The following is a 12,992-nucleotide window of genomic DNA, read 5'->3' as shown; positions in this document are numbered from 1 at the left end:
GCAGCTCCCCCTGCAGAACCTCCCGCAGCGGAGGCTGCCACTGGGGCCTTCCACAGCTGATGACTGTGAGCCCTCGGTCCCCTGGACCCTTGGGCGGGATCACACAACGCTCATGTTTAACTTTTGTTATATCCAGCTCCATGTGACTTTGTTTCATGCAACTTATTTCCGGGACTTTCCTATATGTAGTCATTGTTCCTTTAGTACTTCCTGAGCTGGTGACATGTTTGTCCATGGAGTTTCACATCTTTTTGCCACCGTCCATTGATATGAATGTATTCCAGTTATCTGTTCCTGCAAAATGAATCACCCCAAAACTTGGTGATTTAAAACAACAGTGACGTGGGCTGTTTGGTGGTTCCTGTGCTGGTTTCGCTGGGGCTCATTCCACTCCTCAGACAGTTGCTGGAGGATCCGCTGGGCTGGAAGGTTCAGGGTGGCCTCGTGCACATGTGTGAGAGGCGGTGCTGGCTGTTCCTGGGGCGCCTGGGCCCTCCTCCTTGTGGCCTCTTCTCCCCCAAGAGGCTAGACCTGCTTCCTTACAAGGCAGCCTCAGAATGGTGCTCACAGGGGTGAAGGCAGAGGTTGCAAGACTTCTTAAAGCCTTGCCTTGGAAGTCACATGGTGTCACTTTTTTTTTTGTTTTCCAGTTTTACTGAAGTATACTTGGCATACCGCATTAGTTTAAGGTGTAAACAACATAATGGTTTGATATACGCATACACTGTGAAATGACCAATAAGTTTTAGTTAACATCCATGATCTCATATAGTTAGTTTTTTTTTCTTATGATGAGAATTTTTAAGATCTACCCTCCTAGCAACTTTCAAATATACAATACATTGTTATTAATGTCGTCACACTACCGTACATCACAGCCCCAGGACTAATTTATCTTGTAGTGGAAGTCTGTACTTTTGACCATCCTCACCCATCCCCCGCCCCTCCGCAGGCAACCACCGTTCTGTTCTCTGTACCCATGAGCTTGGTTTAAGATTCCACATTTAACTGATACCACAACTAAGAACCCGTTGACAGAGTTTAAACTCAGTATTGAAGATACTGGGGAGCCACTGAAGGGCTTTTCCCCGCCTGGAGGGATGGGGCCAGATTTGCAAGGTCACTGTGACTACGGCCCCCTGACCAGTCGTGAGGTGGAATTAGTGAGGACCAGACGGGAGGGCCACCTTAGTCCCCAGGCCTCGCTGCTGTTGCTAACTGCTGTGGAGCACCTTCCATGCTCCGTGTGCTGGTGTGAACATGTGGGGTACGTTTTCTCGTTGAATCTAACAGAAGCTTTAGGAGGTATAGGTTCCACTTTACAGATGAGCAAGCTGAGGCACAGAGAGGGTGCAACACCTGTGCATGATCACACAGCCGGAAGCAATGGCATGGGGATGCGAGCCCAGTTGTGACAGATCTGGAGTGTGTGCCTTTGGGCTTCTGCTTCTCCCTCAGGTAAGTTCGAGGACAGGGAAGACCATGTCCCCAAGCTGGAGCAGATAAACAGCACCAGGATCCTGAGCAGCCAGAACTTCTCCCTCTCCAAGAAGGAGCTGCTGAGCACGGAGCTGCTGCTGCTAGAGGCCTTCAGCTGGAACCTCTGCCTGCCCACGCCCGCCCACTTCCTGGACTACTACCTCTTGGCCTCGGTCAGCCAGAAGGACCACCACTGCCACAGCTGGCCCACCACCTGCCCCCGCAAGACCAAAGAGTGCCTCAAGGAGTACGCCCGCTACTTCCTAGAGGTCACCCTGCAAGGTGGGCCTGGTGTCGGAGCCTGTCTGCCCTTCCTACCTGCACAGGGGCGGCGGTCCGGGGGCTCCAAGAGGCCCGCACCCAGGGAGTCCTTCCTGATGGGAGGGGGGGCGCATCCACCCAAATCACCAGGTCACTCCCCCACTTGGCAGAGATAAGCAGAGAAGGAGCGAGGATGTGCCCCGTGGGTTAGCAGTAACGTGTGAAAGAGAAGTAGCAGCTTATATGCAGGCGGCCAGCTGGTAGCCTACCTGTTTACTGACCAGCTGGTAATTTTTTATACGTTAACCTGGAACATGGCAAGTGATCTAAATAGCACAGATTCACAGGTAGGTCATTCTGGGAGAGCTAGCATCGTACAGGTAGGGTGGGAGAGAGGACTATGTTCCCAGCTGCTTTAGCAATAGAGTTACTCTGTTTATTTGAATCTCATCTTCCCGATGTCTTAAAATCTAGATATTAGGGGGAAAAAATCTAGACATTACGTAAAAATACTAGGTCATTTGAACCTCATGACGACTCCACATGACAATCATTTCTGCTGTTCTCATTTTAAAAATCAGTTTCCTTTATGGATACTCGAGAGATGAAGTAACTTACACAAGATCATTGCTAGTGTTTGGACCTGGGGAGTCTGACCCTGGGTCTGTAACCTGGGTGATGCACACTTTAACAGGCAAACGCTGAAGTCTTTGAAAATCATGAACAATTTAAAACAGCATAGTAATACCCTGATAACCGAGTGTCCTTCCTGAAAATTGTGGGAATTTCAACAGCTTGCCTTTTGCACATACGTAGTGCCAGCTTTACCGCGTTGTTAGATATCTTAGTAGGACGTGAAGATTTCTCAGATCATTTCACCATATGCATATGTGCCAAAACATCACATTATACACCTTAAGTATGTACAGTTTTTATTTGTCAACCATACGTCAACAAAGCTGGGAGGGGGAAAAAGAGTCCTCAGTAAACGTAAGTCAAGGGCCGGTTTTAGTTATGAATATCAAACTCTTGTAGCCATTCATTCATGCTTTCATTCAGCAGATTTTTACTGAGTGCCTACTATGGGCCAGGCCTTGTCACTATTCATAAGGAGCCTGCAGTTGGAAGGACAGATGTTTGGCGGGTCTGCTTGTAGCCCACCAGCAACCCCTTGCAGCTCCTGGAAGACAGGGGACAATATTTTGAAAATCGCTGCTTTAGGCTGACAGCAGAAATCCCAGACTGCGAGCCAAGGTGTTTTAAGATTCAAGAACGGAGCTTCACGCTGTACTGAGTTCTCATCGTGTGTGTATGTGCAGTGAGCAACCTTGAACTTAATCATTTGTCTACCAATTCCCAGGAGACACAAGGCAGGAGGGGCCCTGGGACTCCAGGGCATGGCTTTATGACGCTGACTCCCTCTGTGATTCTCCTTCAGATCACATTTTCTACAAATTCCAGCCTTCTGTAGTCGCTGCAGCCTGTGTGGGGGCCTCTAGGATTTGCCTTCAGCTTTCTCCCTACTGGACCAGAGACCTGCAGAGGATCTCAAGCTACTCCCTGGAACATCTCAGCACGTGCATCGAAATCCTGCTGGTGTAAGTTCCTCTCCTGATCCTTCCGTGTTTCTGAAATGTCGAAGTTCCACTTGCTCGTGAGGCCCAGGTAAGTGGGCCACGGTAACTGCTGATGGAGTTGGGATTTGGGTGCTCAGTCCTTCCTATTTTGCATAGCTTTGGGTTTGCAGTTTTCAGGTTAGGGGTGAGGGGGACACGAGGGGCTTCTGAGTGTCGGCTCTGGGATTGATCCAGCGTATCCGTCCGTCTTCTGGGTAATCACATTGAGAGACTCGCATTATAAGCTGCTTTTCTCTGAAGTAGACACAAAGCTGACTCTCAGCCAGCTGAGCCCAGATCGGTTTCGCATAAGAGGCCACAGCCTCCTTGCAAGGGTCCCTGGGAATCTTGGGGAGGAAATGTTCGGTGTTTCAGAGAGGACACTTAAAGGCATCACAGACACACACTATGAAACTGATATCAGAGGCAGAGGAACTCAGCAGTGACCTCAGGGAGGAGGACAGAGTCCAGAAAGCTCCTGCCGGGCTGCACCCGACGGCTTCCACCTGATGGCTGGTGGCATCTCCTGGATGCTGGCCCCGCTGACCACAAGGCCAGGCCCCTGAAGAGCCATCTCAGCCTCCTGATGCAGCTGCCTGTGTCAGTCCTCTGAAATCGGTCCTGCTTGCTAGCCTGTATTTTAAAATCTTTGCCTTTTAGAAGGTCCCCCCAAAGCCGGGGAACCTTCTGGTTTGAGTGAGGCGGGTGCCCCTGGATATTGAGCCACCGGCGTTGCCTCTGCCTCTTCACCATGGCTGTCCCTCTGTGGTAGCCCCCTTCTCAGATCTGCTGCAGCCTCCACTTTCTCCTTTCTTACAGAAGCCTCTAATTGATTGGTTTCCCCAAAAAGTCTTATTATGGGAAGCTTTTTGGGGTTTTTTTGAGGTGGAAAAAAAACCTGTTCCATCTCCCTTTTCAGAGGGAGACACTTAGGTCCCTGGGGGCAACCTGCTTGAAATCTGCAACCTCAGGAGTGAGCCATCTGGGGATGGAGCTGCCAGGAAGTGGCTTGAAGGCAAAGGTTGAGCTCACCTAAGCCCTGGGAGCTCTGCCGTCTCGGGAAGGTGCTGTGCCCAGTGTAGGGGATGCAGTGATGAGCAAACGCGGACGGGTCCTCCCTCTCGGGGCTCGGACTCTGCAGCAGGGGCCCAGTGGTGACCTGGAAGTTGCTGCCTGCAGTGTAGACTGCCGAGGTGGGCCGTGCAGGGGCTGCAGGGACAGCTGGCTCATCTTGAGGGGTCAGAAGAGGGCTTTTGTAGGAAGCAGGTCCAAGCTGAGACCTGAGGCCCGAGTTTAGTCGGAGAACCGCTGAGGCAGTGGTACTGGCTGTGAGCACAGGCCGGGTGCAGCCCGGCGGTCGTGGCACACACAGCTCCTCGCATCCCACTCAGCTCAGCAAGGCAGCTGTCTGGTGCTGTGGCCTCAGACCTCCCGAGTCTCACCCAAGTCCTTTTCTTTCAGAGCTTATGACAACGTCCTCAAGGATGCCGTCGCGGTCAAGAGCCAGGCCTTGGCGATGGTGCCCGGCACACCCCCAGCCCCCACCCAAGTGCTGTTCCAGCCGCCCGCCTACCCCGGCCTCAGCCAGCCGACAGCGACGGCCCTGGCCCACTTCCAGACCCCCGTGCGGGACCTGTGCTTGGCCTACCAGGACCCGCTGCTGCCCCCCCATTCGGGGACCCTGCTCTCAGGGGGCACCGGCTCGTCCCTCCACGCCCTGTACCCTGCCCTGCCGCCCCTGGACGTGTGTCCCGTGGCCCTGCCCGCGTCCCTCGGCATGCAGATGGCCATCACCTCTGAGCCCAGGCACTGCCTCGCCGCCACCTATGGGAGCAGCTACTTCAGCGGGAGCCATGTGTTCCCTGCAGGCTGTTTCGACAGATAGAGCACCTTTAGCCACCCAGGGAGATCTTGGCAACCCAGGAGGTGGAGGACACCGACGAGGGGAGCTCAGCCCAGTGAGGTGCCTGGGAGGCCATCCCCACAGAGCCTCAGGGCCCTTGAACGGAGAAGGTCCGTGCTCTTTTTAAATAAAACTGACCCAGCCCAAGGCAGTCAATGACATACCTCAACCAAGAACATTCGTCTGGAGAATATCTTCCACACATGGCTGGGGTGCAAGGGGATGGCTCGGTGGCCATCTCTGGAGAAGGGCCCAGTGGGTTGACAGAGACCTGGGACGAGGCCAGGAGACGGGGGACTGGATGCCGACCACGAGCACGGCCAGGTTTTAGCATGAAAGACTCCTTTGTGCTTTGCTGATGGCAGCTACACCACTGAAAAGAGGGGGCAGCCTGACCTGTTCTCAGGACCCCCAGTAGATGCCGTCTGGGGTGCTTTTCTTTCCCTGGCTCCATACACAAGGGCCCGTGTGTGCGTTCTGCCTTCCAAGGCACGGTGAGCGGCTGTCTTGCTTTTGTTGTGGAACCTAAAACTTCCCTCAGCCTTTTATATGTTTTACTTGCTGCTGCTTCCCGAAGTGACCTAGCTTTCTGTTCTGTAAGATGTCTTGTTTACATGCTGCATCAGGGATTCTGTGATACTTGAAGATTCCTTAGGACTGAAAAAACCATGGTGATTGCCACACTGCCTGTCCCACGCCAGGGCTGTGGGTTTTAACCTGGCTTGGGACTGACCCTGGAGGTCAACCCAGAGCTCCCTTTGCAAAAGCATATGGCTGGGAAGAACCGCTTTCCAGGCTCTCGGTTCCAGGAGATTCCACGTCTTGGATGCTCTGTTCACCTGCATGACTTTGATAACTACCCAGAAGAAAAAGGTTGTTAAAAAGTAAACAAAGATTTAAAACCAATAAACCCCACCTCCCTCCATCACATGCTTCTAGTGCGTAAGGTTAAACCCAGCCTCGGCTTGGTGTTTGGATCAGAGCAAAGGATCTTAATGTGAGATGAATGCCTGACGCCAACTGGATTTGGGGAGTGGGGGGTGTGCCGGGTCTGTGACCCCACCGACAGCTGGTTGGATTGAAAGCCAGTATTTGGGTTTCTGCAGTGAGAGGGCTCTCGGGAAGACCCTCGGAGCCATGTGCAATATGTTTTATCCTGACTCGTAGCTTGTGCTCAGTATGTTTCATTTTTTGGTTGGTTTGGGGTCGGGGGACAACACATTGTTCACGCGCTAGAACTGGGAGGTGCAAAGAACCACAGAAGCGTCTTTTTTCTTTCTTTTTTAAAAAAGAACCCATTTTGGTTTTCTTGGCTTGTTTGCCAGTCCAGGAGGCTGGCAGGGAGGCTGCCGGGAGTTGGATCCGAAGGCGGTTTTCCGAGCAGACAGAAGGCTCAGCGTGGAAGTTGAGTCAAGAGGAGACGCTGGACGCGGACAGGCTGGGGCCAGTTTGTCACACCAGCATAGGAAAGTGCACATTCTTTTATTGTTTTTCTCTTTTTTTCCTTTGCCCAGCCTTATTTATGTGCAACTGGTTTGGATTCCAAGTTATTGTGTCTGTTCTGAGGCTGGGCGCCTGTGAGCACCCCCACCCCAAGTAGAGCCCACAGCCAGCCCAGCCCCCAGAAAAAGCGGTCCCGCAATAAACGTATCACCTGCTTGTGGCCTCTCTCTCGGTTCTCTTCCTGGCCTGCTCTCAGCCAGCCCTCCCTCGCTCTTCCACGTCGCCCCCCGGGGCTGAGAGGTTGTGGAGGGTGGGTGACGGCAAGACTGGCTCCTGCCCTCTGAGCTGGCCTCCCGGGGACGTGGGCTGGGCAGAAGGGGTGAGTGAGGCTTGGCATCCCAGCTCTACCGCTGAATCGGGCAGGTTCTCCAGAAAAACAGAACCCATTATATAGGTAGTGAGAGAGATTTATTTTAAGGAAATTGGCTGAACGTTGCATGAATGCCTGGATTAGGGTCAGGGTGAAGGTTCCACTTCCTCATGCCCTGTGGGTTCAAGGTCCAGCTCTCCAAAGCCATCTGTTCTGTCGTCTGAAATACATCAGTGATTCTCAGCAGGACTCAATTTTGCCCCGCTGGGAACACTTGGTGACATCTGGAGGTATTGTTGGTTGTCACAGTCGGGAGAGGGGCATGGCTGGCATGTAGTGGGTAGAACCCAGGGATGCTGCTCCACATCCCACAGTGCACGGGACAGTCCATGGTAATGACCTGACTGGCCCCAAGTGACGACGGTGCCCAGGCTGAGAAACCTCAGCTCCCGCATCACCTCCCAGAGAGGGCTCTGTCACCCCTAGGCTCCCTCCTTGCCCCCTTCCATTTTCTTCATAGCTGTGAAATCACCTGGAATGATCTTGTGAGTTTGTTTACTGGGTTTGACGGCCGTGCCCTAAGCCACCCCAGCCAATACAACATATAGAACGTCACCGCCTGGTGATGGTGGCTCTAATCACGCAGTTGGCGTTTATTAGCCATTTGCGGTCTGTAATTCACTATGCTAAGGAATTTGCTTATATTATGTCTTATAATCATCCTAATAACCCTACAAGGTAGGAACTATTATTAGCTGTATCTTACAGGTCTGAAAACAGGCACAGAGAGCTTCTTTGCCCAAGGACAGCAATAGTGAAGGAAGGAGCCACAGCTGAAACCCAGCCAGCCCAGAGCTGACGCGCTGCCCCGAGGTGCCTCAGTCAAGGGTTTTGAATGAGCGCAAGGCTCCAGCTGGCGGTACCACTCACCTGGTGGAGAGGACGTGACAGGATGATGGATGTGGGTTCGTAAAAAAGCTGCCAGGCATTCATGCTTCTTTTTTACAGGGGTGTGGGTGTTCTCAGCGTGCGCAGCAGCAGACAGAAATACAGCAACATAGCTTTTCGTATATCTGCCACAGGCTGACAGGATTTACTGCTCCTCCTGTCTGCCCCCAACCGGCTCTGATCTGGGAGGGGGTCCCCAAGCCCCATCTGTGAAGGTGAAAATCTGGGACCAGGCTTGGGGCTTCCCCAGAGCATCCCCTGGGAGGGACCCCACCTCTGGGCTGGCTCTGGCAATCCCTGGCACCAAATTCTTGAGAAAGACTCTCACCAGCCTCATTAACCTCATTCTCTGTTTCTCAGGGAAGCCCTTTGTGATGAATTTCAGCAGAGAGGCCATAGCATTTGGCAGGAGTCTCAAATCCACATGCCCATCAGGACCAGGCGGGTAACGTAGTGAGTGAATCAGCCGGATGACAGAGACAATGTGATGGGGTAGGGACTACTGAAGCCTGTGTTTAAGTACTGCCTTTCAGGGATCTCACCTCCGTGCTGCCACAACTCCAGATTTCAAAGAAACTGGAAGGACACTTTCTAGGAAATTAATTTTTCATGATTTAAAGAATTAAATTTAAAAATTTTGTAATGCAACAGAAGACACATAGGTTAGGGTGGTTCTCAGGCAGGAAACTTGCAACCTTTAGTATATAGACTAGAACGTTGGGCCTAACAGGTGGAAGGTCTGAGTTTGCTCATAGCAAACAGAAAAGCTGCTTCTCCACTCTGAGCCTCTGTCTCTTCATTTATAAGGTGAGAAGGCCGTCAGTCTGAACTATATACTTCAGGTTTATGATAAGAAAGCCTGGAATGTATGGAATCATTATTCAGTGGGGAGGTCTATGAGGAATATTGGCAATAAGAGGGCCCCTTTCTTTTTCGGGGAGGCTCAGGTGAGCCCCAGAGCTTCATCTCCCTCCAATTCAGCTCTCACTCTAAAGGAAGAGCTCAAGTGGTCCTGCTTCTGCTGGCCCGGCTCCAACCAGTGTCCAGTCCCCGGCCTTTGCCAGAGCCACGGCAGGCAGCACAGGATGTCAGGCCTCCTGCTGCTCCCCAGCTGTGTGGACGTGGGCAGGTCATTCCCCTTTTCTAGATCTCAGTTTTCTTCGTCTGTAAAACGGGAGGGTTTGGACTGGCACTATCTCCAAGGTCATCATACCTGGCTGCGGAGCACTTCAGAACAGTGGCAGCTCCCTGGTCTTCGTACCTGAAGTGTCCCCCCTTCTGCAGGTCTGCGGTGGGTCCTGGGCTGTCCTTTTAATAAGACCCCCAGGAAATACACGTGCACAGCCAGGTTTGGACACCTCTCCCTACTCTGAAAGCTCTGACCCAGTGTGTGCCGGTTCTCACCAGTAGAACCGCCAAGAAAGGCCCTGTTTAGTGAGCACTTACTGTGCTCCAGGCCCCGTATTTGACACTTTCCTCATGCTCTCTTACTCCCCCTGCTCTTCTTTTGTCCTCATGACATCATCATGAGCTAGGAGTATTATCACCATTTTCCAGATGAGAATACTGAGGTTCAGAGAAACCCAAGGTCTCACCATGGGCAGGTGGTGCGACCAGATTTCACACTTAGATATGCCTGACCAAGGAGTTACTAGTGGCCTCTGCCTTGTCACCCGTAGAGGACACACACACCCCTGCACCAAGGCGCAGTCACTCAGGATTTCACTGCACACCCCCCACCTCCTGCCGACGTACACACCTTGGTGTCTGTCCATGGGGCCACAGGTGGGTGGTGGGACGCCACCTAGCTGTGGTCTTTAGAGACGCTTTGAGAAGCTCTCTTTTGACCAGATGTGCTTGGTGGGAGAGAAATTGTCACCCCGGCAGAGTGGCAGAGATGACTCTCAAGGGCTGGGTGAAGGGCATCTGAACTGAGCGGGGAGTCACTTCAACACCTTGACCAGCGCAGCAAAATGGTGACGCTCCTGTAACTTTCTGGAGGCCACTAGCATGGATTTTTACCCTTAATCTTTGCAACTCGTCTGTGACCCAAGAAGGGAAGATCTTATGAGCCTGTTTTACACACGGACAAGACAAGACTCCGAGAAATACTGCGGCTTGCCCACGTGCCTTACAGGTAAGTGGAGGCGGTGCTCCTAACATTTCATCACACTGGCTTGAGGATGGCGGTGGTGATGGAGTGGAGGTAGCAGTGGCTCCTGTTTAATTCGCAGCATGACAGCTCTGTTAGGTAAGTACAGTCATTATTTCCACGGGCAGGTGAGGAAACTGAGGCTCAGAGAAACGGATGAACGCACCCCAAGGTGACACAGCTTCTAGGTGGTGGAAGAGGGATTTGAACCCTGGCAGTGTGACTCCAGGGTTGAAACTCTTAACCGCTGTCCCTTCTACTGGCTGAGGATGCCTCTCTTCTAGGACACCAGCAAAACGGATGCTTCCTTCCAGCTCAGCTTACGCCACTCACCCTGTAAGCCAGACAGAGAGACTGTGCCTCCATCAACCAGGGACCCCACATCACTCTCCGATTCTTGCTCTGCTGTGTGACCTTAGATGAATTTTTTTGTTTCTGGGCCTTGGCTTCCATATCTGTGAAATACAGAGTTTAAACTAGTTGGGCTGTGAGGTCCTTCTGTTCCATGAATCTGACTTCTATAACAGAATTTCTCCCCTGCCAACAATTTGAATTTGTCCTTGAATCGGTTACCAGAGTGAAAACAATCTCTCCCTCCCACTCCTCTTTCTTTCTTCTCTACTCTTCCTCCTCTCCCTTCCTCCTCCTCTCTTTCTCTCTCAATTTTCAGCCTAATTATGGTTAACTCTCTGTTGTTTAGAGGCTTATTATCCAAGCTCATTATGAGTAATTATTCAGTCTGGAGGGGAAACAGCAACACTCCTAGTTTAATTTAATGCTTACCTAGTTCACTTAATTCGCAATAAGTCTTGGCAAAATGATGGAATTTGCAGGGTTCTGCTTGGTGGGTGGGTGTGGGAGGCTGAGTGCTGTTCCTGGAAAGATAAACAAGTTCCAGGGCAGAACGTGGGAGGAGGCCAGGAGCGAGCTGCCAATGACCTGGGCTGTGCTATCTGTCCAGGCCAAGGCTGGCCCCTGAGAGTGGAAGGCCATTACATAGGCTGTAAGGACTTGAGGTCAGGTAGCACTTATTAAGCACCTGCTGTGTGCCAGACCCTTTGCAAGGCATTGGGCAAATCTTATTTCTAATGCCCCATGTGTGGGACTTGTATATTCAAGATCATTTAGATAATCAGCTCTTTTTTGTTTTTTTGTTTTTTTTACTATATAAGTTTCAGGTATACAGCATTATAATTCAACCTCTGCATACTCTGTAGAGTGATCACCACCACAAGTCTAGTTACCACCCATCGCCATACAGTGGACCCCCTTCACCATTTCGCCCAATACCCAACCCCCTTCCCCTCTGGTAACCACTAATCTGTTCTCTGTGTCTGTGAGTTTGTTTCAGTTAGAAATCATACGATACTTGTCTTTCTCTTTCTGACTTACTTCACTTAATATAGTATCTTCAAGGTCCATTCATGCTGCAAATGGCAAGATTTCATTCTTACTTTTATGGCTGAATCGTCCTGTGTGTGTGTGTGTGTGTGTGTGTATGTATGTATACACACACACGTATACCGTATCTTCTTCATCCACTGACGGACACTTAGTTTTACTCTGATAGTGAGTGTATTCTCTTCCAGGAGTTTTGCAGGAATTTTGATTAGGGTGGGAGTTAGAGTTAGTTTGATTAGAGTTTCCCATTTGATACTGTGGGTCTTGCATGTCTCTCTCACCCTTTTCACGAAGGGAGGCCCTGAGCTCATGACTTTGGGCAACAGAATCCAACTAGAAGTCAGTATTGTTCAGCTCTGACTATTTTAATAGTTTTAATCTATGTGGCAAGTGATGCTGGCTTTCCATGTGCAGAAGTGATATAAAGTTTTCACTGGAGTGAAAAATAATTGAATTGTCATAGAGAAAAATATGTTGGAAAAAGCAGTCAGGGTGGTACCCAGATGGGGAACACTGCCAAGGAGAGAAGAGAATGAAAAAAGTCCTGCCCAGTGCTCTGGGTTAGGGATTCTCCAGCCAGTGGACGAGCGGGCCTCCCTTCTCCTCTCCCGTGCCCTGGGACTGATCGGCAGGGGTGTCTGCTAAATCCTAATGCTGCCCCAGAATCCCTCCCAACTCAGGGTTCCAGGCACCTACCAGGGGGTCGTAGGGGGCCTTCTGACCACTTTCCCGGCCCCCCGCAGCCTTCTCCAAGTTTCTCCCAGGCCCCCCAGCCAAGCCCTACTCGTTCAAACCATGAAGTCTCAGTTCCTTCCTGGCATTCCCATAGACCCTTTGCCATCTCATAGACTGTCATTTCCCCTCAGTCCCTCATCGGTCCTCCTGGCCCCCTCGTATACCAGCAGGTAAACTGAGGCCCAAAGGAACAACTCCACAGCCAGTGATCAGAGAGCCACAGCCATGCTGAAACAGCTTCTCTGGCTAAGCCCTGCTGCGTCCACCCCCGGGTCTGCACGGCCTTGGAGCCCAGCAGCGGGGGGCCCTGTCCTGGAAGCACCACTCCTGCCCCCACCCCCTTTGATACACCTGTCCCGTGGCCCATCTGAGAGTCAGTGTGTCACCCCTCCCAGCTGACGTTTGTCTTTTTAAAGGGCAGTCTCCACCCAGAGTGTTGGGTGGCAAGCAGGGGTGAGGGGTTCACAGAAGTGCCCATGGTCACTGCCTTCGCCCTCCCCCGGGCGTGTCTGGAGTTTCCCGTCCACATCCAGGCCTCCCTCATGCCAGGACACAGATCCCATAGGGATCCCAGGGCCAAGATGTGGCCGTCCTCAGGGGTTTCCCACTCCCACCCAGCCAGAACTGCCCCGAGACACCAGAGAACAAAAACAAAGGCAAAGAGGTTCTGAAGCAAGCAGAATG

General features: G+C 51.8%; 1 protein-coding gene across 3 annotated transcripts in view; it reads left to right on the top strand.

Moving 5' to 3' along the window:
• CCNJL (cyclin J like) overlaps positions 1 to 6,918 on the top strand; it is a 50,439-nt gene extending 43,521 nt beyond the window's left edge. For all 3 annotated transcript variants that reach the window (XM_074361028.1, XM_074361027.1, XM_045513099.2), the window contains 3 exons: positions 1,459 to 1,761; positions 3,179 to 3,338; positions 4,818 to 6,918. In XM_074361028.1, coding sequence (XP_074217129.1) covers positions 1,459 to 1,761; positions 3,179 to 3,338; positions 4,818 to 5,241 — 887 coding nt within the window. In that variant the 3' untranslated portion in view covers positions 5,242 to 6,918. The remainder of the gene's footprint in view (positions 1 to 1,458; positions 1,762 to 3,178; positions 3,339 to 4,817) is intronic.
• The last annotated feature ends 6,074 nt before the right edge of the window (positions 6,919 to 12,992 follow it).

This window comes from Camelus bactrianus, chromosome 3 (assembly GCF_048773025.1).
Source record: "Camelus bactrianus isolate YW-2024 breed Bactrian camel chromosome 3, ASM4877302v1, whole genome shotgun sequence".
In the NCBI taxonomy this organism is placed as follows: Eukaryota; Metazoa; Chordata; class Mammalia; order Artiodactyla; family Camelidae; genus Camelus; species Camelus bactrianus.
This window is presented reverse-complemented; position numbering and strand designations above follow the sequence as displayed.